This window comes from Amblyomma maculatum, chromosome 11, assembly GCF_055883805.1.
Source record: "Amblyomma maculatum isolate TAMU_Amacu chromosome 11, ASM5588380v1, whole genome shotgun sequence".
NCBI classification, from domain to species: Eukaryota; Metazoa; Arthropoda; class Arachnida; order Ixodida; family Ixodidae; genus Amblyomma; species Amblyomma maculatum.
This window is the reverse complement of record NC_139354.1, coordinates 107,122,569-107,147,461: the sequence shown is the minus strand read 5'-3', so window position 1 is coordinate 107,147,461 and position 24,893 is coordinate 107,122,569. Positions and strand designations below refer to the sequence as shown.

The 24,893-nt window shown below is 46.4% G+C and overlaps 1 protein-coding gene across 2 annotated transcripts in view; it reads left to right on the top strand.

Annotated features, from left to right (window-relative positions):
* LOC146174611 (uncharacterized) overlaps nucleotides 1-24,650 on the top strand; it is a 46,234-nt gene extending 21,584 nt beyond the window's left edge. Inside the window, exons 1-3 of one of the 2 annotated variants that reach the window (XM_084583778.1) lie at nucleotides 14,376-14,634; nucleotides 16,629-17,411; nucleotides 23,609-24,650. In XM_084583778.1, the coding sequence (XP_084439904.1) occupies nucleotides 14,595-14,634; nucleotides 16,629-17,411; nucleotides 23,609-24,129 (1,344 nt within the window). In that variant the 5' untranslated portion in view covers nucleotides 14,376-14,594 and the 3' untranslated portion in view covers nucleotides 24,130-24,650. Of the gene's footprint in view, nucleotides 1-14,375; nucleotides 14,635-16,628; nucleotides 17,412-23,608 lie in introns of those variants that run through there. The other variant, XM_084583777.1, reaches the window with a different exon arrangement.
* Nucleotides 24,651-24,893: the final 243 nt, after the last annotated feature.

Below are 24,893 nucleotides of genomic sequence, written 5' to 3'. Positions count from 1 at the left end.
GTGTAATCAATTCAGATCAGCTTGTTTTTAATACCTAATACATTATTTTCATACCAAACACGAGGTGCCACTCTGTAAGTTGGAGTTAAAGTTTTGAATGTGTCTTTCTTCCTATTTCTTTTTGTTTGAGGCTTGTAATATACTTTAAGTCATTTGAGAGAGTTCATATCTTGTCTCCAAGGCATTGGAAACGTAGAAGGAAATGAAGTTTTGTTTTAAATATTACGCTTGAGATCTTGGATTTTTTTTTACTGTCCTATAGTTATCGGAGTTTACAGGCTAAACATAGACGCAAAAGGTGTTTCAAACACCTGGCGATGGCCTGTTGTCCTAGGTTTCTGTATTTTATATTGTCATGCCACTGACGACGAGGAAGAATTGTGCTGGTCTGGGAGAAGCAGAGGAGAAAGCGTTGGTGCCTGGGGGCTAGTAGGCTTCACCTTATCCCACTGCCATATCACTGTAAATAAACACCCCTTTTCTATTTCACCGTAACAATTTGGTGGAAGGTGCTCCGTTCGATCCCTAAGTACGGCGCAGCAAGACCAACTTGAGTTTGGACGTAGTCGCCGCCTTGCTGGACTGCCACCGCTTCCAACAATCATGGACCACACCGAATCTAACCGTGCCAGCCGCGACGCTGCAAGCCAGGCTGGTGACAGGCTTGCCCCCTACAGCTCTGTTCCCTGCCAGCCTTACCGGGAACCACGACCGTTTGCAGGAGAAGAAGGTGAGGACGTTGAGAAGTGGCTACTTCATTATGAACGAGTTAGTCGGTACAACCGGTGGGACCCTATCACTATGCTCACAAATGTCGTTTTCTTTCTAACTCACACGGCTATGACTTGGTTCGAGAATAACGAGGACAATTTGACAACTTGGGAAAGGTGTGCCACCTAGATAAAACAGCGTTTTGGTGACTGTACCGAGAAAAAAGCGGGCTGAGCAGACCCTTGCTCAAAGAGCTCAATTGCCGGATGAAACTTGTGCCACTTATACAGAAGAGATCCTCAGATTGTGCAAATGTGTGAATTCCAAAATGCCCGAAGAAGACAGAGTCGGCCACATTTTGAAGGGCATCGCGGCTGACGTGTGAGGTTCAGTCGATCAGTCGTGTCCGACTCTTCGTGACCTTATGGACCATGTCACGCCACGCTTTCCGGTCGCTCGCTATCTTCCTAACATCACATAACTTCATCTGCAGTGCCTCGAGGATGCCATCCAACCATCGCGTTCGCTGCCTACCCCTTCTCCGGCGACCCTCAACCTTTCCCAACATCAAATCGTTCTCCAGCGACTCCTCTCTTCTCATCAGATGACCAAAGTAGCTGAGCTTTAACTTTAGAATTTGACCCTCCAATGAGCAGTCGGGGTTTATGGTCGACAATATCGACTGATTTGTTCTTCTGGCAGTCCAAGGAACTCTCAAGAGTCTTCGTCAGCACCAAAATTCAAACGCGTCAATTCTTCGGTGGCCTGCCTTTTTCACAGTCCAACTCTCGCATCCATACATCGCAACTGGAAAGACCATAGCACGGGTTATACGGATCTTGGTTGGCAGACTAATGTCTCTGCTCTTTACTAGGTGGTCAAGGCTAACCATTGCTCTCTTTCCCAGAAGAAGGCGTCTCCTATTTTCATGGCTGCAGTCTCCTTTCCAGGTAATCTTGGAGCCCAAGAAGAGAAAATCTGTCACAGCTTCCACTTCTTGTCCCTTGATGCTCCAGGACTTGATAGGGCAAGACGCAATGATCTTTGTCTTTTTAATGTTCAGTTTAAGCCCAAACTTCTCACTCTCTTCTTGTACGCGCATCAGAAGTCTCTTGAGTTCAACTTCACTTTCTGCCATTAAAGTGGTATCATCCGCATATCTAAGGTTGTTGATAAGTTTTCCAGCAATCTTCACTCCAGCTGAAGACTCGTCCAGACCGGCCTTCCTCATGATGCACTCTGCATATAGGTTAAATAGGCAGGGCGACAGTATGCAGCCTTGCCTCACTCATTTCTCCATCAGAAACCAATCAGTAAGACCATGCCCAGTTCTGACTGTGGCCTCTTGTCCTTCATACAGGTTCCTGAGGAGACAGATGAGGTGAATTGGAACTCCCATCTCTTGGAGAGCTTGCCACAATCTGCTGTGATCTACGCAGTCAAACGCTTTCGCATAATCAATAAAGCAGTAGACGGGTTTCTAAAACTCTATGGCTTTTTCCATAATCCAGCGAAGGTTGGCAATTTGGTCTCTATTTCCTCTGCCCTTGCGAAACCCAGCTTGCACGTCCGCAAGCTTCCGATCCACATACTGCTGCAGCCTACTTTGGAGGATTTTCAACATCACCTTGCTAGCATGTGAAATAAGCGCGATCGTGCGGTAGTTGGAACAATGTTTTGCACTGCCTTTCTTTGGAATGGGGATGTAAACTGACCTCCTCCAATCCTGTGGCCACTGCAGGGTTGTCCAAATCTTCTGACATAATGTATGCAGAATGTTAACAGCATCATGGTTGAGGTTTTGAAGCAACTCAGCTGGAATGCCATCAATTCCGCTAGCTTTGTTCTTAGCAAGGCTGTCTAAGGCCCATTCAACTTCACTCTTCAGGATGCCCGGCTCGAGATCAGTAATCACAACAGTCTTATGTTGGGTTTGCACATTCGGGTCCTTCTTGTACAGTTCTTCTGGGTATTCCTGCCACCTCTTCTTTATCTCTTAGGCTTCAGTGAGGTCCTTGCCTCGTTTGGCCTTTATCGCGCCCAGCTTCGCACAGAAGCTTCCTTTGATATCTTTGATTGTCTTATACAGAGCTCTTGTGTTCCTTAATTGGCTGTTGTCCTCAACTGCTTGGCGCTGTATGTTCAGGAAGGCATTCTTATCTCTCCTTGCTATTTTCTGTAAATCCGAATTGAGAACCTTGTATCTTTCTCTTTCCCCCATAACTTTTGCCATCCTCCTTTCTTCAGCTATTTGCAAAGCCTCTTCAGATAACCCGTTTGCTTTCTTGCATTTCTTTTGCTTTGGAACTACCTTAGTAGTTACTTCTTGTATTATATCACGAACATCAGTCCACATCTTTTCGGGCTCTCTGTCTTCTAGATCTAATTCTTGAAATCGATTCCTCACTTCCACAGCATATTCTAATGGAATTTGATCCAGATCATACCTGAAAGGCCTTCTAGTTTTCCGCATTTTCCTCAATCGAAGCTTAATTTTTGCAACAAGAAGCTGATGATCGGTGCCACAATCGGTCCCAGGCCTTGTTTTTACTGCTTGTATAGCGCTATTCCATCTCTGCCGGCAAAGAATATAATCGATCTGATTCCTGTACAGACCGTCCGGTGAAGTCCATGTGTACAGGCGCCTCTTGTGCTGTTGAAAATGAGTATTCGCTATGGTCAGGTTGTTTTCTTGACAAAACTCTACTAGCCTCTGCCCAGCTTCATTTGGCTCGCCAAGACCTAACGTGCCTATAATTCCGGATATTTCTTCCCTCCCAACCTTAGCATTCCAGTCTTCTATGAGAAAAACGACGTCTGATGATGGGGTGCAGTCTAAAAGGCATTGTAGGTCCGCATAAAATCTCTCAACGTCAGCTTCTTCAGCAGTAGTGGTCGGTACATAGACTTGGATAACTGTTATGTTGAAAGGGTGACCTTGGATCCGAAGTGAAATCATTCGGTCGTTTTTGGGATTGTACCCTAGCACTGCTTTGCCCATTCTTCTGTTTACTATGAGAGCGAACCCATTCCTTCTCTTGGATTCGTGCCCACAATAAAAGACAATGGTCGCCGGAGTTAAATTTTCCCATTCCGGTCCACTTGAGCTCCCTGATACCCAAGATATCAATGTTCAATCTGTCCATTTCTCGCTTGACGACATCCAGTTTACCTTGCGTCATAGATCTTACATTCCATGTTGCTATGTGATATATCTCCTTGCAACACCGGACTTTCCGGTCGCTTCCCGACACATCCACAACTGAGCGTCCTTTTGGCTTTAGCCCAGCCGCTTCATTTGTCCTGGAGCTACTAGGAATCGCCCTTTGTTCATCCCCAGTAACATGTGGGACGCCTTCCAACCTGGGGGGCTCATCTTCCGGCGCCATATCATTAATGCTATTGTGACTGGCCATAGGGTTTTCTTGCCAGGAAATACTGGAGTGGGTTGTCATTACCTTCTCCAGTGAATCACATTTTGTCAGAACTCTCTGCCGTGACCTGTCTATCTTGGGTGGCCCTACACAGCAGAGCTCACGACTTCATCGAGTTTCGCAAGCCCCTCCGCCAAGACAAGGCAGTTATCCATTAACGGGGGCTGACGTGTACAACTTTTTAATTGCCAAAGACACCCTTGAAACCGTATCCGATGTTATTAAACACATCCGCGCTTTTCAAGCTCTCAAAACCCGTCGTATTGCGCCAAAAGTTGGGCGGCTGGCCAACGTGCCTACCATGGCCAGCCTTGATGACCATGCCCAACTAGATCTTCCGTCGACGATCCGGCAAATCGTGCGGGAAGAACTCCTGCGGCTCAACCCACTTCCTCTGCACGAATCTGCTGAGGTCTCTGTCCAGAGGTATCTAGACGGCCGGCTTCACCACCCCAAGCGATTACAGTGCAGCCTTTCGCACAAGCTCCTGGAGTTGCAGCTTCTATTGACAACCCTCCTATGCATTTCGCCAACTGGAATGCGTCGATGCCTGACGCCCCAAGGTATGACATCGCCCCAAGTGCACATAGATCTTCCATTCGATCTACCAGGATTCCTGAGCAGTATGAGCATTCAGCCAGACCTACGACGTGCCCAGCTGTTCCTTGATTTTCTACCTTCCCCGCCGATATGCTACCGCTGCGGCTCCGAAGATCACATCGCCAGGTGCTGCCGCAGTAGGTTCCCACCTCGCTATAACCGTCCGGCGCTTCCAACAGTACCCAGCAATCGGCAATACAGTCCCGTTTTTCAGCAATCCAATACTCAGCGTGGGTATTACCGCAACATCCATAACCAGAATCTCCGCGACCACTCCCCTGCATCTGATAGAAATGTTACTCCTCCATTCGCCTTCCGTGCGCGTCGTTCTCCATCACCGCGGCGGCGCTCCATGTCGCCTCAGCAGGAAAACTAACCAGCGCCACCAATGGGGGTGAGGCCGCTGGAAATGTGCTGTGTGGCAACATCCCTCCAACTATAATGCTCAAAAACAAAATTCGTGTGTTCATTGATGGTGTGTATACGTTAGCTTTGGTGGATACGGGTGCGACTGTGTCTGTTATGAGTAATCAGTTTAGGCGCTTGTTGGGACGCAAAGTGATGTTTGAATATGACCGTGCTTCAACGATTTGTGGTGTGAGTGGAGAGGCGTTGCGGCCACTAGGTGTGTGTAGTGCCCAGGTGTCTGTGGGTGGTGCAATTTTTCAAGCCAAATTCGCAGTCTTACCCAACTCTATGCATGACATCATTTTAGGAATGGACTTCTTGAAGTTTTGTGGCGCTACCGTGGACTGCCGAAGTCAAGAGGTTTATTTTGACGGCTCGCATCTGCCGACTCTTTTTGAAAGTGGCCGTAATTAAGACACAGTTTTTAGTATTACCGAAGATACAGTAGTTCCACCATTGTCTGCCATGTTCGTCCCCGTGTCCGCTGCCGAACACCAGAGCTACATCACTGGCGCGTGCAGCGTCAAGGCGTGGCGCATGGATAATTCGCTCGCTGTCTTACACCATGTTCACTGCTGAGGCAGAGCCGAACACCAGAGCTACATCACTGGCGCGTGCAGCGTCAAGGCATGGCGCATGGATAATTCGCTCGCAATCTTACACCATGTTCACTGCTGAGGCAGAGCCGAACACCAGAGCTACATCACTGGCGCGTGCAGCGTCAAGGCGTGGCGCATGAATAATTCGCTCGCTGTCTTACACCATGTTCACTGCTGAGGCAGAGCCGAACACCAGAGCTACATCACTGGCGCGTGCAGCGTCAAGGCATGGCGCATGGATAATTCGCTCGCTATCTTACACCATGTTCACTGCTGAGGCAGAGCCGAACACCACTGACCAGGTTTCATTTCAGGCCGTGGTGCACCCAGTTCACTCAGCATGCCTGAAGAAAAATGTTATCCCTCACTGTATGATCTCCGTGCATCACGGTAGTGCCTCGTTATGGACAATCAATCCATCGTCCGAGCCCGCAGCTTTATCAACGGGATTGAAGCTTGCCTCCTGTGGACCCGATGCGCCCCACATCGTTGCTTTGGTGTCAAATGCTACGAGTGCCACCGTACCTCTGCCTGCTGATGAAACTTCGATCTTCCGTATGATCAACGCCGATCTCAGCCCCCTCAACGCCGTACTCTTGTGGATATTCTTCTACCCTTTTCGCCTATGTTTGACTTTTCTCAAACAGATGGACCGACCTCTCGCCCTGCACATCGAACCCATCATACCATCGACACTAGTTCGGCTCGTCCCATTCGTCAAAAGCCATATCGCGTGTCCCCATCTGAGCGCAGTCATTCATGAGCAAGTGGAGGACATGCTACGGAAGAAGGTGATACAGGAGTCATCTAACCCCTGGGCTGCCCCTGTTATTCTTGTACGCAAGAAAGACAGTTCGTGGCGACTCTGCGTCGATTACCGGCGTCTAAATTCTGTTACGAAAAAGGACGTCTATCCTCTTCCTCGCATAGACGATGCCCTCGACTGCCTCTCTGGTGCGTCCTATTTTTCTTGTCTTGATCTCAGATCTAGCTACTGGCAAATTCCAATGGACCCTGCGGATAAGAAAAAAAAAAACAGCCTTCGTAGCGCCAGATTGCCTTTATGAGTTTAATGTTATGCCATTCGGGCTGTGTAATGCGCCAGCCACATTTGAACGCTTTATGGACACAGTTTTGCGCGGCTTAAAATGGGACATTTGTCTTTGCTATCTGGACGATGTCGTCATATTTGGGAAATCCTTCCAAGAACACAATGACCGCCTAGTGCGCGTCTTGAATTGTCTGAACAACGCCGCTCTAATATTAAACTCGAAAAAGTGCCGCTTAGGAGAGCGCCAAGCGCTGGTGCTAGGTCACCTTGTCAACGGTGATGGAGTAATGCCGGATCCCCAGAAAACTGCCGCTGTTGAGTCTTTTAAACCCCCGCAGACAGTGAAGGAGTTGCGCAGTTTTCTAGGGATGTGCTCTTATTTTAGACGCTTTATACATCACTTTGCTGACGTCACTTACCCCATTGACGTGCCTTCTCAACAAAAATTCCACTTTTGACTGGACACCAGACTGCGATGCGTCATTTCGTCAACTGAAGTTTCTCTTAATATCGAAACCCATCCTACGTCACTTCGATCCTGCAGCAACACAGAAGTTCACACGGACGTTAGTGGAATCGGTCTCGGGGCAGTCCTTGTTCAACGGCAAGATGAACTAGAGCATGATATCGCGTACGCAAGTCGTACCCTGAGCAAGCCGGAGCGAAACTGCACAGACACCGAACAGGAATGCGTGGCTGTAGTTTTCGCTGTGCAGCGTTTCCGTTCATATTTGTACGGACGGTCGTTTACTATCGTAACTGACCATCATTCACTCTGGTGGCTGCGTAACCTTTGAGACCCATGTGGTCGCCTCGCACGCTGGGCCCTCCGGTTACAGGAATATGACTTTGCCGTGGTGTACAAAAGCGGAAGGCGTCATGCAGACGCAGATTGTCTTTCTAGGATGCCAATGGCCACGACTGGACCTGAAAGCGACGATTTCGACAATTATATATCGACCCTCGAGCCAGCGTTCCCCGACACGAATGTTTTCAAAACGTAACAGCAAAATGATAGCCGTCTGCAGCCTCTCTTTGCCGCCGCCCAAGCCAGCGTACCTACAAGCCGTTTTTGTGTGCGTGACGGCCTCCTATGGAAAAAGAGTTATTCGCCTGTCGGCCAGCGATACCTATTCGTAATTCCCAAGACGCTGTGCACGGACGTATTGCGTGTTATGCATGATGATCCAACTTCTGGGCATTTGGGATCGATTCGAACACTCCACCGTGCTCAAGAAAGATTTTACTGACCCAGAATGCGCTCGACGATTGAACAATACGTTGCCAGTTGCAAGCAATGCCAACGCCACAAATGTCCAAATGCAACTCCATCTGGCTTGCTGCACCCTGTGAAGACCCTGACAGCTCTGTTTGATCAAGTAGGCATTGACCTCGTAGGTCCGTTTCCGAAGTCCGTGGATGGAAATCGCTGGATTCTAATCTACGTGGACTATCTCACACGTTACTGTGAAACCGCCGCTCTTACATCTGCTACGGCGCATCAGGTGTCGCTTTTCTTGCTGCACTCAGTCATCTTACGACACGGGCCGCCACGAATTGTCATCACTGATCGGAGCCGACAATTCACTGCTGGTGTTGTTGAAGAGCTCATGCGTCACACAACTGAGCGCAAGAAGCTGGACCTTGGAGGGGCGCTGTGCCTTCTTGAGAAATGCTGGAGGGGCCGCCTTCTTTCCCTTCCCCGAATGTACTAGAAACCATGCTAGTACCAGCGCTGGCTCCGGAGATCGTCGGCTTGTCGAAATGGAGGAAAGAGGAGAGAAGAAACAGTGCCTGCTCCACATTTCTACAAGGTTGCTCGATCCTATTATTACCATAAGACGATGATTTGCAAGAGCGTTCCTACTCGGCTCCCAAATGGTGCACCGCGACAGCGCGAAGATGGCTACAGTGGCGGTCACCAGCGCTCACCCGCCTCTTCAATCCAGCGGAAATCATTGGAAAGATTTGGTCAATACTCCACTCGGTCCAGGGCAGAGGTGAGCCGTACCGTACGAAGTACCTTACGGGTGAACAGCTCCAAAGCCCGAATTCGAGGGGGGGGGGGGGGGGGGGTCCTGCGCCTCCTTGGCCCCGTGGAATTCTCCGTCCAGGTTGGTCGCGCTTTCTGTCCGCTTGGCTTTAGCGACAAAATGCAGCCACGTGAGTTTCAGATTTTTGCAGCACTGAACTGCATCCATACATGCCATCAGAGATTGGAGTCTCAGGAAGAGGAAGCTGTCCCACCACATAGTGCTCTGAGCCGGGACACTGATGTAATGGAGGCAGGAGCATGTTATGCCCCACCAAGCGATAAACTCCGCAACTAGCGCAAAAAAAGAACAAACAGATGTGGTGAAATGAAATCTAAAAAGAACAAAAACGAAACAAGCTCTGCAGTCTCCTTCTAAGAATTCTGCAAAATAGTTATGCATCACCGCAAGGTAGGGAAAACCGGCGTTTGGCTAGACACGCCTTCAGCCAGTTCCCTTCCATGCCAAACTGCATCTTAGACGCTGTGTCGACCCTTGGTTGCATAAAGTTATGTCTTTTTTTAGAACCTTTGGCTGCAACCTATTCTCTGGCCGACAATAAGCGTGAGCTGGGCACGGAACGACTATCTTCCTCTTATCTCTTTGAGGCTGCATTCCGCCGAGTTTGCCACGCAAGTAGACGCCATCTCTTGAGACCGGAGCAGCAACAGCCCATGCGCTGCAAAAGATTCTGAACGTGTGCACAGAACAATAGCATACTACGTGACACCGGAGCGAAATATCGTTCTAGAGCCAAACTCGAAAACGAAATATAAAGGCGTGAACTGAAACCTCCCCAAAAATTTGGTTTCGACTTCCTCCTGCAAACGATTAGGAGTATTTACTGAATAAAATAATTGAAAACCTCCTGCCCGATACCACAGAAGCCAAATTAGCAAAACAGTTCATTTAATGCAACATTTGGGACACCGCCCTTGAAGGTCAAATTAAGGAGACAGGACCAGGTCATAACGGAACTGACCCAAGCCATCCTAGCTCCGCTACAGTCGGACAGCTCACTGGGTGACAACCGCATGCCACCCGCCAACGGGGCCTTCCAGGGAATTTTAGCTGTACTATTCATAGAGGCTTGATATGTATGACGGCGCGAAACACAAGGCGGTACCGTGCTTCGCATTCATGAAGACTACCATACTCCGACCGTACTCCTATACCGTACTCACAATACCGTGCTCTTGTACGATAAAAATGTTTCCTCCTCCTCCGCAACCGAGATGGAAACATGAAATGCGTTCAGTACCACCGTAGTACGTTGGAAAGCTCGCTCGCCACCACTCGCTGCGTTTAATTCTTTCGCGCTGTCAAGCGGCTACTTCGGGAAACATTTAGAGTTTGCTAGGGGTTGATGGATGCTGGGAGCATGCCCTTTCGACTGGATGGTGATAGCTATCACCATGCTCAACGTTTCTTTTTTATGTTTTTAACCTAAATAATCCGTCAACTTTAAGCGAAGTTACGTTTAGTCCGTGTTATATATCTTTAAATACCCGTGTTTAATTTCGATTTATATTACTTGCGTCCCCTCCCTGCTATTTATCCACCAATCTCCCAAACATATCTAGCTTACCTCTACCACCAATTCGTTCTCGCTTTTTTCTTTCTCTGAACCGCAGGGCCTCGGTTAGGACTATGTCCGCGTCGACAGCTGTATATTTCTACATTCCAGTATTAGATGTTAAATTGTTTATGGCCATCTACCGCACATAGCCCAAGTTTCATCCTGGTTAAACTTCCTTCTTAAACTTCGGGCTCTAAGACATCCTGATCTAATTTAAAGAAGAAAGCTGCTGCCTCTTGAGTTGTCATAGAAAGTTTCCTTCTTAATCCGAGTTTTTAATTTTCTATATTTGTCTAGGGCTGGCTTCTTTTTCATTGAAGAATTCCAGTTTTTATTCTATGTGTTCTTTACCTGCCATTTATTTTTCTTTATTTCTCCATCCTGCTTTCCTAGATGCTTACTAATTAGTTTACCGGTCCTCTTCCGCCACTGTGAGTCAGTGCCGTTTCGGTAAATGTATTTAACTACTTTAGCTGTTTACCTATTGTCGGCCTTTTTCCTGAGCCGTTCTTCGTACAACATTTTGCTCTGATTCTATTGTGCCCCGAAAGACGCCCAGCCCATGTATTCCTCTACTGCTTCATTTGTAGTTTTGCCGCGGGTTCCAAGCGGTAACCTTCCCACAAATCTTTGATTTTCTGCTAACCCCGACTGGACTTCTGTCATTAAGCGCAAAACTGCCTTCCCTAAGGTACGCCCTGGTGCCATTGGTCATGCCGGTGGAGAGCGCCACAGGTGCGCTGGTGTAAAGTTTTGGCTGGCGAAGTAACAAAGGAAACTTGCGGCAAAGAGTTGAGAGTGTTAAGAGTAAAGTTAAATGTTAAACTGGCGGCACCGGCAAGGTGTCGCGACACCTCGTCGGTGCCGTCAGGAGGGTACATGCGCGCCTCTTGAACTGGGCTTTAGGAAGAGCATAGGCTCCTTCGCGCCTTGTGCTGGCTTCGCGCACCACGAGATTAGGAATGACTGTTGACACATGCGTTGCTCTAATGGCATCGCAGCAAGTAGACCTCAGGGGTGACCCATGAGACTTCATTTACATTCGTCTTTGGGTTCTACTTCGGTTCGACTTCGTGTTCTCCTCCTTTGTCGTACGTTATTGGCAGAATCGCATAGCCAGACCTGGAGTGCGGTCTGATCTCGGTGATTAGACTTAGCGCACTCGCCCTTTTAGAATGGGGCTCGGCCACCCTGCTTTAACACAGAGCCACAACCTCCTAGTTGAGTGCACGTGTTTACGGAAATCATTCATAGATTGGGAAGAGTTGGGGAGAGGAGGTAATTGTAGTAATCTGCTAATGTAATGTGGTAATCTTCGTCTTCATAGCCACTGTCATGCATTGCGTGCTGGCGCGCTCGAGGACGAAGAAGTTGGTCGCTGCGTTGCTGATTCGCCACGCCTGACGCTCCGCTGCGAGTTTCTCCTGAGCGGCTATATCCATCTGGGCTTACTGAATAAACACACCCCTACAATTGGTGGAGGTGCGGGGTGCGTTCCCATCCACCCTGGAACTCAGCAATCGCACATTGCCCTCTGCTTCCACCATGCCGGACGAGTATTTCCAGAGATCAGGGCTAGAAGGTGGAAGGCTTTAGCGGCAAAAACGGGCTACATGGCCCGGCAGCCCGCAAGAGTAGCAGATTGGCCGGTTGTCCGCGGTTCGCCAAGGGTCTGTAGGGCGTTGGCGTACCCTTCAAATAGGGACATGGAACGCAGACCCAGGCAAAGGCGAAGGATGGCTGGAAGGGGCGGCCTGGTAGGAAACAGGTGCGGTTGTCATTAGCGGCCCGGCTGTAACTTGGGCGTACGTCAATGGTGCCATTACTTGCGCCTGCACAGGGCTGGGCGGCAGCACGGGGCTGGGCGGGAGCACAGGGCTGGACGGGAGCACGGGGCTGGTCGGAAGGACATCAGCGATATGGTCTTGCACGACACGCCGTATGGTAGGGGCCAAGGATGGAGCCATGTAGGGAACAAGGCGACCAGTGTCATGCAATTGAGGGACCAGGGATAGATGGCGGGCGACCTCTTCGCGAACGAAGGCTTTGATCTGTTGAATCAAAGGGCTGTCCTCTGATGAAGTAGAACCACCCAGTGCTAGTGTAGAGGTGGTGTCGTCTTTAACACCGGTCTTCCGGGTAGAAGCGCACTGCTTTCGAAGCTCGTCGTAGCTCTGGAAAAATTTAATCACGTCACTGACGGTGGCAGGATTTTTCACCCAGAGCATCTGACACGCATCCTCGGAGATACCTTTCAAGATGTGTCCGATCTTAGCCGCTTCAGACATTAGTGGGTCGACACGTTTGCACAGGTCAACGATGTCCTATATATAACTTGTGAATGACTCTTCGGCATGCTGAGTGCGCTCACGAAAGCGTTGTTCTGCTCGGAGCTTGCGAACTGCAGGACGGCCGAACACTTCCGCAAAATTCTTCTTAAATGCAGACCAAGATGGCAGGTCTGCCTCATGGTTGCAAAACCAGAGGTTCGCCACGTCGGTCAGGTTAAATATTACGTTACTTAGCTTGATAGTGTCGTCCCATCTGTTGTAACTGCTGACACGTTCATTCGCCGACAACCAGTCGTCGACGTCGTGGTCAGCCGTGCTACTGAAGAGGCATGAATCACGCTGCCGTAGAACGCCAGAACACAGTACCGTGGTTGGTACGGGCGGCGATGTCGAGGTGGTCTCGTCCGGCATGGTGGAAGCAGAGAGCAATGTGCGACACCTCTAATAATTGACGACATTGCTTTGTTCTGAAGCTTTGGGCATGAGCTGCAAACCATGATGATCGCAAAACCGAAATGTGTGCCTAAGAAGTATAATTATACAGAAACTATACAGCTATTTTCAACATTTTACTATGGGAAGAACAGTTTACGATAGGTAATAAAACGCTGGAAGGGGCAAGGACACACATCAACATACAGCAAGTCGAGATCGATAACCAAGACCGCCGTAGTGAAATAACCGTAATAATAATAATGAGGAGGAGCGAATTTGTTAGGCGCTCTGAAATCGCAAACGGTAGATTGTCAGTGCACCCCAAGCGAAAACCGTATATCAGCTACATTTGACCAAAACCCGGCATGAGGCGGAAGAACAGAGGCTGGCATAAAAAGCTGAACGTCTAGGGCAGCGCAATGAATCATGAAGAGCAGAATGATAGCTATAAAGACATGTGAGAAAAGTTGGCAAAGGGAGTCAGTGCACATACCGTAGTCGAATTTCAAGATCAAATGGGCATGGAAAGGGAATGTAACGCGAATAGAGAAGGCAAGCGTGGTGGCGGGCGGCAGAAAGTTGGGCGAAAGGACGAGATTTTAAAATTTGTGGATGAACGTGGATGCAACATTAATTGGAGATCCCTGGGAGAGGACCCTTTCATTCTGCTTTGAACGTAATCGGGAGGATCATGTATTCTGTAAACAGATCGCCCTACCATTTGTGAAAGCCTGTTATTTGCGCATATTTCTTTGTTTTCAAAAAATTTGTCTGTGGCTGCATTCCACGCTCTCTTTTCAGTATTTTACTCTTTAATGCAGTGAGTAATACGCAATGAATTAAAGAAAGGTAATTTACAGAGGCGCCATTTTCTCGTGCACCATATAGAAATATTCACGAAAATTGTTTTCAATCGCACTGTCGAGGCTTTAGCTGCAGCAGAGGTCGCCCAAAGCTAAAAGTAAAGGAAAAAGAATGCACACATCTCACTGTTTCTGCATTAGCACCTGCAGCTGTGTGAACATGAAACCAAGCGGCTTCAGTCGCATGTTGTAATAAAATCGCCGCTATAAAGAGTAGAATAACGCTGTGGGTTTTCTAGAGAATCCAACAATGATGTAGACGACGAGAGCCTTCTCTGCTAGTTTTGCACCGCTTTTCAGCAGCCCATCCGCTTTGCTGTGTTGCCCTTGCCTCGCTTATCAGCGCACCTTATCTTCAAAGGGCACATTTGCTTCGAGTGTATCACTACTCCCCGAAGCGTTTGAACGTCGCTCATCCCTTGGTCGTCAAGTGCGGCGTGGTCCGGGGAAAGCGTGCTAGTATTGCGAAGAGGCGTCTCCTTGTGTACCACGTTGACGAATGGCAGGCTGAACAACTGCAAACGTTCGACTCTGCTTCCCACTGCAAGAAACTTTCGTTGGCGAAAGAAACGCAGCACATCCGAGCAGTTATGAAGCGACCCCGGCAGACCAAGCGTCGGCGACAACCAGGTATGTTGGCAGTAGCAAGGAAAGAAATCCGGGTTATGGTTTGAGTCTCTGTTGAACAATATTCTATAACCAGGGGGATATAATATCATAGCGTTAGGCTATTGGCTGTGTTTACGTGTATTGGCCACCATTATAACTACATTTTAGCTATTTGACGAGGAGCGCTTCGCGGCGTTCGGTATGGTGAGCACCTTTAGTATTGTGTTTTTGTTTTGGTATTTGTGACAAAAAAGTGCTATTCCACAAGAATAATTGTTTCCCGGCGCAAAATACGAAGAACCGTCATCGCATTTCCTCAATTAAAGTTTCGCTGTTGCAGAATGATGTATCACTTCAGCTCTAATGCTGGCACCCAGTCGACTCACACATTCAGTTGTTTTCTTTAACAATTATAACTAAGCGCAGGCGCAGCTCAACTGAATAGGGCAATTAAGTGACAAGAGCGTTTCCTCCTAAATTTAAAGCACTATTTCAAGTGACAGCCATGGCAAACTTGCCTGAAAACAAATATGCGACAGCAGAATCATTCGCAACGTAATAGACGACATAATTGTCCTACTATAACCATCGATAGAGAAAATTGAATACTCATTTGAGTGCAAAAGGCATGGGTATAAGTATAATCCACGGCACCTTGTTTTAAGGACTGCGATGCAGTGGGGAATTGTTATTTCCCATCCTTCGGGTTCAGGGTGAAAAGTTAAAAGTATGTCCTGGAATTAAACCTGTGTGTCAGGTTTGAAACCTTTTTACTGACGCACAGAACAGGTGAAGGTAGGAGGAAATCAAGCCGTCTCTCGCAGCGTATTGCCTTCTAGCGGCTGTCGTGTTCTTTCTTCTTCTTGCTCCAATTGCGTTAGTCAATATGTATGAAATAGGTATCGAACTATTCGCATTGGAACATCGTAGGTGTACATATGTGGCGAATTGAGCTCAAGCGAAAAGAATCACACATTTTGTGTTTCATTCGAACTCCCTTGGGTCAATTTTTAACTCAACGAAAACGAAGGGCAAACATAGCAGAGTAAATTCAGTGGGTTTTGGAAAATTCAGGGCAAGAAATGGAACTAATAAGGCTGCATCAATTCAGATGTTATAACAACGACACCTTGGTACAAATTAAACTCGCAAACGTTTAAAAAACGCAAACGTGCTCAAAATATATCCTGAATATGCTTTGGCTATACGTTGTTAATTTTAAACGTGGAGTACGTGATGAAAGGTGAAGAAATGGTAAAACAATGGTAAAACTTTGGTTGATTTAAAGTAGTCCAGGAGTGAGCTGTCATGCGATATTTGCATCCAGGCTATGTATATGAAGCAGGATTGCTCTGTGAAAGACTCATTGCCATGAGCTTCCGAATTCTTATAAATTTCAGGACTGGGTAGTACCACTGCAAGGGACGAATGTCAACTAAAATATTCTCGCATTACGTTCCTTTTATACTTTAGTCTCGTTTTATTGTCTTTACGTTTTTAACGCCGTGTTAGTCTAAGCCTATGATTTCGATTTGTATTTTGCTCCTTCCTACATGGTCTCTGTCGCAGAACACACACGTGCAGTACTTTTGGCAGGGTACCATCTTTCAGAAAGAAAGCGAGCTTGCCTACAATTTAGGGCGTGAAGACAACTGCACCGCATAATTTGGCTGACCAGATTTATCCTTGCGATGCCTTTGGATGCATAAAACAACAACTCGGTCTGCTGTTCAATTGAATGGATTGCGTATTTATCGCTTCTCCGCATTTTGTATTGGTGTTTTGTTGCCGCCATTGATGCTTTCTTCTTGTTTTTAATTATGCACAGTGTTATTTTTGCATTCAAAATTACGCGGCATATACGTCGTTTAACCTTCTCGCAAGTATACGCTGAATATTTTTTTTCGCTACTAATCACCTTCTATCAACAATATTGTGGCGTAGTCGCTTTCTGCGTGAGAACGAAAACTCTTAGTTTTCTTAATGCGTTTGTCTGGGTGTGTTTTTCAATACAGTCCTACAGGAAGGAAATGAATCTCTGCCCTTCATCTCGCACACTGTGGTTCCTCTGCTCCTCATCGTATTGGTTCCCAATTTTGTGGTATGCGCCATATCCTTCGTCGTCACCCACGAATCGTCCACAACGAAAGCTCTGGAACAGGGATTCATGGCATTCTGGTACAATGCGTGGACCTGCCAGGACGACACACTGCTGAACACCTGCCTTTTCTTAGTGGCGTATACAGCCTACAGCGGCCTCTCTCTCCTGGTGCTGCCTGGCAAAACCTACTACGGGCCGCCGACATCAACGGGTCACAGGCCGGTGTACCGCGAAACTGGCTTCACGTATTACGTGGTCACTGTGGCATTGGTCGCCTTCGTATTTCTTGGCTTAGACATTCCATGTGTGCCGGTGTACAGGAACTTGCCAGGGGCAGCCGTTGTCCTCACAGTGATGGCCTACGCAGTTCCCCTTCTCCTGTACATCAAGGGCAGAGTGAAGCCTTCTCCCGGAGAGCATGGCGCGTCCGGCAACGTGGTCTTCGATTTCTACTGGGGTCTAGAGCTCTACCCTCGGATCGGACAACGACTCGACATCAAGCAATGGACAAATTGCCGCTTCGGAATGATGTTATGGCAGCTGCTAGTGTTTGTTAGCTGGAAGGCTCAAGTGGAGACTAGCGGCTGGAACTGGTCCGTAGCAGTGGCGGCTATTCTGCAGACTGTATACATTGCTAAGTTCTTCTGGTGGGAGGACGGCTACATGCAAACAATCGACATCGCAGTGGACAGAGCAGGTAGGCGATCGCTTTTGTGGAGTTAATGCTTGAGACCTGAAAGGGCGACGTCTACTGACATGCATTGTAGGGCGCAAAAACGCTGATTTAGCGAGCAGCCCAGTGTCATATTTTTCAAAGTATAGCACTGTGCGATCAACATGGCGACCAATATTGTACGCGAAATTATTTCTTCGAAACTATCGTCTTAACATCATGTCAATGAGAGAAGACGTACTTTTGCAAGACGTAACGTTTTCATTGAGCATTAGATACATTTCTCTTCAGTCCATGTTTAGATTTAAGCGAGAGCATTTCTGAATAAAATATAACTTTTTCATGAAGCTGTGGTTAGAGCGGGGAAACATGGCTAGCAAACAAGTAGACTGCTTCGCAGCAGGAAATTTCATCTTTCGGCAGCTCCGAAGCTCTTCAAATATTAAGGAGCTGAGCGGCGATGGTGTTAACAAGTTCTCTCATCTGTAGTCTCACAACGTTTCCTATTTCGTTAAGCAGAGCTGCATTTGAGCATGGCTCATTACATACTAGATAAGCTACTTTTATAGTGGTCAAGAGAACTGGTCTATTTACTACTGAGTTCCGACGAAACGTTCTTATTTTCATTTTTTTATCGTACCGTGAGCATGTACCCAGGTAGGAAGCGTGGATTGATACTGGTCCTCATGAGCGACAGTAACTTTTAGAAAAACTCATAGGCGAAGCGTTTTCGTTTCCTGCTGAAGGATTTAGTAGAACATTTCATTGGCTACAAAAAATGCCTATACTGCCGACGGTCTAGTCCCAGCTTGATAAGCTTTCTCACTTCATCAACACTTTCCAAAACAACGGTGTCATCATCGCTAGCTTGGTGCTGCCTTAACGGAGGCTAACAGAACTACACGGCTCTTGCTTATAAACAACAGAAATGGGTGTCCTTCCGGAAATTTCGGCGTACATGAAATCCAGAGGTGGTGATATTAAAGAGCTTGATAGAGTATAATTAACCTATTGGTTAGAGGGACAGGAAAATAATGGGGCATAAACACGCATGCGCAGAACCCAACGCTCCTAAGATCTGAGTTAGCTGGCGATGCTAACGCAAAGGAGACGAAGTAGCATGAACTCCAAATGCGAATTGAGTCCAGCAAGATGGCAGCGTCAGGATAGGAGGCGGAGGACGTTCGTCTGACTGCCTACTCACATCTGTCGCTTCGCAGTGTCTCGCATGCGTCGCCACTGAAGGATGCGGCAATGTTTTTGGCAAAGATGCCCTCTTCGGAAACATATAGCGATGAAATTGGCCAAAGGTTTTAACATTGCTTTTGAAGTTGCACGGCTACTAGGCTTTTCAAATAAGTAGCGCGGAAAGTTGGGCGAGTTAACATGCGTTCGTGATGAAAACAAAGTGTAAAGAAACACTAGGACGCAAAGACGACTTAGACAAGCGAATAAGAGTCGCTTCGCATAAGAGTCGTTCAGTTAGCCTGCAAATAGGATGTTAGAAGGATGGGACGTTAGTCATATTGGGATCGTTAATACAAATTTAAACAAACTATAAAGTACTGAATTTTATATGTCGCCATTACTATTCACTGCTGTTTGCTTGCGCTGGTACGTTTCAGCTGGAAAGGCGTGGTCGGTCCCTTAATTCCACGCACCGAAAGGGCAGCTCCCTACAATTATGGAAACTTAAATTTATTTTCCCTATTTTAATTCTGCCTAATATTCGGCATCAAAAACGACGGAGACTCCCAGTGGAAGGAAAGTGTACCTTGCTTTATTTACCACAGCTAACAAGGAAGATGTAACAAGGACGACTAAAAGGTTTGGTTTTAGAAATATCGAGGGGGGCGAGGGAAGGTCGCTAGCTAGCCGCAAGTGTCACACCTATAGCGGAGAGTCCAAGAAATCAGCACAGTTCGCTTTGCCAAAACGTAAATGGGCCACGCGAGTGGCCCCATGGCGGCAGACTTACGTCATCCGCACCCGTGCCTCCTGATGTCGACGCCGTACTGTGCGCATGCGCATTATTGCTTTCTTGCACTGGCAGTCTAATATTTATGCCGTAGTCTAGTATTTATGCCTTAGCTTGGTCTGAATTGGTAGCTATTTACTTAGGCACCAAATTAAGGCGTTCATCGAATGGTGTGGCAGTAAAAAAGAACACAAAAATAAAACACCCCACACCGCCAACAACCAACGGATTTCTAGAAGTCGGTCGTTGACTTACCATAGAAAGCACCGCGACTTTTGCTGAAACCTTGACGCATTACGGAGACATATTGTAAGCCCCGTTAGAATGCCAGAATTTACATGGACTTTAGAGATTTAGAGGCGACCTAATGCATTGATTAGCTGTTGTTTTAACGCTCCCAGGCTGCAAACGAGACGGGAGACAAGCAGCGTGTAGAAGATTTCAGGTTATTCTCCCCCAGCGGGGGCTCACCTAAGTGCAGTACTATTTAACACTTATATGCAGGTCTGCGCACTGAGCTACAAAAAGGAGAATGACAGTTGTAGGATTAATAAAAATGGCAGTGCGTAGGGAGAAAAGTGAACGTCATGCGACGATGGCGTCAAATTATGACCTTTATCTTCAGCTGATAGGTTATCGATATTGAACGTAGGCACGGTACACGAGCTTTGTCCCTTTTTACGTTTTATGGAAACACGGCCACAACAGCGGCATAACAGCTGTTCCAGCGAACTCGTACTCAGTACCATTGCACTTTTTTTTTCCAAACAACCTCTCTGGAAGAAAAGCTGGGTACATTGGAGGAAAATTCAGCCCCGGAGGCTGCAACAGTGGATTTTAGTTATTTTTTTAGAAGAAAATAGTCGGTGGGAAAGTGTTGAAGGCGAATACAACGTATGTAAACCGGAGCAGCAAAAGCAGTTTCATAGAAAGCTCAGTAATACCTTCTTCCGGGAGAGTTGGTTTATATCGCAATTGGGAATGCTGCTGTTGGTTCATGATAGCCTTAGTTGTTTATGCGCCATAAAACCTAACACAACGCGCTATTAGGAATGAATTCAACGCAATGGTAAACACGAAGGACAACATATGAATTTTGCGAGCGTTACACTCACTAGGTTTTATTGAAGGATTACCGAATGCACTTACATACGCTCCGCCTTGATGGCCCAGTGTTTAGGGCACTCTACTCCTGTGCCCGAAAATGCGGGATCGAATCCCGGCCGTGGCTGGGCTTTTGTAGATTAAACGCAAGGCTCCCATGTTCTGTACGATGTCAGTACGCGTTAAAGAACACCAGGTGGTCCGAAGCCCTCCACTACAGCGTCTCTCATAGTCCGAGTCGCTTTGGAACGTTAACCCCCATAAACCAAACCAAGAACCTCTTACACAGTTTTTCCTCAATGAACAGAAAGCGCAGGTACTTGGGCAAATGTGCACAAAAATACCAAAGGCCCTCTTGAGATGAATGTAAAAATTATACTAATTAGGGTAGAGCTTTATCGAGCTTTATCCGGCCCGGTGGTGTAGAGGTGGAAGAAATTCGTGAAATTCACTAAAAAGCGAAGTCAGTATAACGTACGGGTAACAAGGCCAAAGCGAGTCTTCAAGGATAAGGTTCAAAGGAATATACAGGCTCTTAAGGATTAAAATGTAAATAAAAAACAGATAAGGAAACAAAGTAGGCAAAGTTCTGACGATGCCAGCGATTACCTTAGAAATGTGGCAACATAGCCAGTGTTGTTTGGACATTTTGATGCGGTTAGTCACTGTCTTCTATTTCGCATAACCATGCAGGAAACATAATAGCATGCGTTAATTTTTTCTCTATGAAGTATTAGTGGTTAGTGGGTTTGGTGCGTAGCAAGATGGAGTAGAAGTGGTCTGCACTAAAGGACAGCTTATGGGTCTGTAGCAAATCCGCACCACCATTGTGCTTCAATGAATGGTTTTCCCGGCGCGCTCACTGGTGGTCATGAAGACGCAAGTTGGCTACACGCCGCTAGAGGCGTGCTTTGATGGAAGAAAAACCAAATGCGCACCGGTACTCGGCGACGACAGTGCACGTTAAAAACCCAGAATTATATAAAAAAAAAATCGGATCTCTCACAACGAGCTCTCTGCAATATTTTGCACCATCGCCTTTATCGCTTTCAGACCTTAAAGTTCAATAAACACAAGACAAACAAAACTTATTTGCTAGTCGTTTCCTTATAAACTTTGTCCGCGTTTAGTTTCGTACGGCATCGATTGCATCACGGAGATATGCTTTGAAAGTTAGAGCGGAACAAAACTTAGGAATGGAATAAAATGCGCTCTCTACAAATTGTATAATTTGTGCACGTTCAGTAATTAGACTAGTTATGTCATTGATGTACATGCATTAGGAAGAGCTATGACCTGGGAACGCTTTCCTGTTGAAAATCTAAGTGACTGAAATGAATTTGGGGCAGCAAGCGGCAATACAAATTCTGAATGGTTTCAAGAGTAAGAATGGATGAACTGAATTACGAAGTTAAGAAATATAACCAGTACTTGTTTGTATTGGAAGTCAACCCTGCCGGCATTGAGAGCCAATTGGCAAAGCTATAAACAGCAGAGTTGAGATGGGTGATTGAGAAAGCTTTTTCAAAACCTTTGTAGAAGAGATTTAGGCATATTATCTTTTAGAAATGTATTCGTGTTATCTAGCCAAATCGAGAAACAAAACTAGATAAAGTTTTGTATTATTACGACAAAATTTCTGCGCGATGTTTGATAGAAAACTTATCGTGACAACAGAACTTTTTGTAGAAATAACGGAATTTTTTGTAGTTACTAAAGAAACGTACTGCAGAACTACAGAAAACAGAAAATTGCTTCTACAAAAAAAAAATAAAACAACAACTACAGACTAGAGAAAAATCTGATGTTTACAATAGCACTACATAATATTTTGTCGTATTTTTGACACGGTTCTGTAGTTTTTTCGACCGGGAAGACAGCTTCAAAAAAATTATAAATGTGCCGGCATTTGCGACGATAATTTGTAACTGAGATAGCACCACATGTTTAGAACACAGGTACATTGCGTGCATTTCCTGCAGTCAGATTAATGACTGCCTGTTTCTTAAAAAAGGTGAAAAATTTCAAGTAATAGCTAACAGGTAGCTTCTGCATAACGCCGCGACACATTGTATATCCCATCAGGGCTAGCGGATAGCTCAGTTCTACGTTTAAGAGCGTGAAAACTGCTCTAGATGAGGAACCAATAGATGAAAAGACATACCACTGTGTTGCCCATACACTACGTTTGAAAACACGCTCTGAAAAAGATCTTTAGCCGCTCAAATACTTGCCCATTGTCATCCAAGAGCGCAGTACGGGTGTACTTGTTTTTTAACAAGAACTTCAAAAAATGCCGTGAGTCACGAAGGATTTATATATGCTTTACAGAAAACGATGTTGTTCAGCATGTTGGAAGACTACCGTAACTTAAACAATGCAAATAATTATGGCTACAATTCTAATATGGTGAGGAAGCTGCGTTGAATAGGTTTTGCTCTTCTGCCGCTATCTTTGTGTAGCTGGCAGCACGAAACACGCATTTGTAATCAATTAAATCTATTCCTTTTTTGGTTAGCTGAGTGACTGCAGCGCCATATGCGGTACTTGGCTTTGCCTTGGCAACACGTTGTTATGTAGCCGTTGACCAATCGCATCTGCTCCACATGCAAGCGAGACAAGGTTTTGCTATTGGCAGCAGCCACCAGCGTAGTGGTTTTGCAACAGAAGGGATATACATAAGAATATGAAAGTAGGGATGTTAACCAAGGTGGTGCCCATTTGGCTACCTCACACCTGGGAAGGCGAATAAATGGAGTGAAAGCAGAGGAAGGAAAGCTGGCGAAATTACCTCGCATGTCCACTGGCCAAACCTCTCATAAATGCAAATGTCAGGGAATAATGTTCGAATTTCAATAAATATAATACCAAGTTCACCAACACCGATTCCGTCCACCTCCTCAATTCATGAAAGGGGTTAATCTAGCAATCATTATTGGCCCGCAAGAATGACGAGTGGAATAAAGGTTGCAGGCTTGACAGCGTAAATGATTTGAACGAGGCAGAAAGACCATCATGTTGTTATCGAAGAAACCACAATTAGTGTCTAATCAATGCCTGGATTTTGCCGAAGCAATCGTATTAGCGTGCTGACTGCCATGCACGCATCAATACCAGTTTTCTGTTTTTCTTTTCGCAGGTTTCTACCTCTGCTGGGGATGCGTTTGCTTTCTCAGCCTTTTCTTCCCACTGACAAGCTTGTACTTGGTCAAGAACAGTCCCGAATCCGACCCTATAACAGCGACTGCGATCCTTGTATTTGGTCTTGTTATGATCGGTCTCGAATACTGGACAGATTACCAAAAGCAGTTGGTAAGGGCTACGCAGGGGAAATGCACAATTTGGAGATCACCCCCAAGGTTGATCCGCGCGATATATCATGATGACACAGGAAATCCAAGAACCAGCCTGCTCCTAGCGTCAGGCTTCTGGTCCCTGAGCCGCCACGCCAACTACATGTTCGAAATGCTTGCCGGTCTGTGCTGGACGCTGCCCTGCGGGACTGCGAGTATAGTGCCGTACCTGTACGTCATCTTCTTAGCCGTTCTGATACTCCACAGAAGCTATAGAGACGAAAGAAAATGTTCAGATAAATACGGCCCCTACTGGAAGCAGTACTGCGAACAGGTTAAATATCGAATTGTTCCTGGCATATTCTAGTTTAAGCAGAAAAGCGAAATAACATATGCCATCAAGTGTGCTGCAGTCTCCGCCTTGGTAACCTTGTAGTGACGCGCATTTATCTCGCTACCTATAAGTTTCATATTGGAGATAAATAAAAACAATCAATTTAAAGGTGACTGCTTATCACTCCATGCTCATTAGAATAATCATAAGTAAAATAAAGATACCGACATTTCTCTATCTTCCTGACCGAGAACCTGCCAAATTGAACCTGGAAACTGCTTTTTGTAAACGAATAGTGACAAAATTGACAAGGCTTTCTTATGGCGGAACCCAACTGTTCAGCGATTTTGAGTTGGTTTGCGTTCAGCGCACTTAAATCTTCGTTCCATACTGTAGTGGAAGTCTAACCGAATTGCACACAAGAAGGGAGCGAAACAACTACTAAATCTGAAGTATCGTTTCCTTCTGGTTTGGTGCAATTGAGAACTTTTTCAGCACTTTTCAGCAAAATTTTGAAATTCCCAGAACAATAAAGTATAGATATATTCTCCGAATGGTTATACTGACACAGTTTTTTTTTTTGAAGCAAGTAAAGGCAGACCCTATAAAATATAAAATTCCACCCATTCGGCTTGCCGAACGATATCTTCAACTTAGACTGTCCTCACGCCTCTGCGGGAAGTCGTACCTTAAGCTGCAACGTGGCTATGTCGAAGAAAATGAAAGCCAGCACTACATGGCAGGCAACATTGCACGTAATGTTGAATAAAAAGAGCTTCGCGAGAATTGTGTGGATG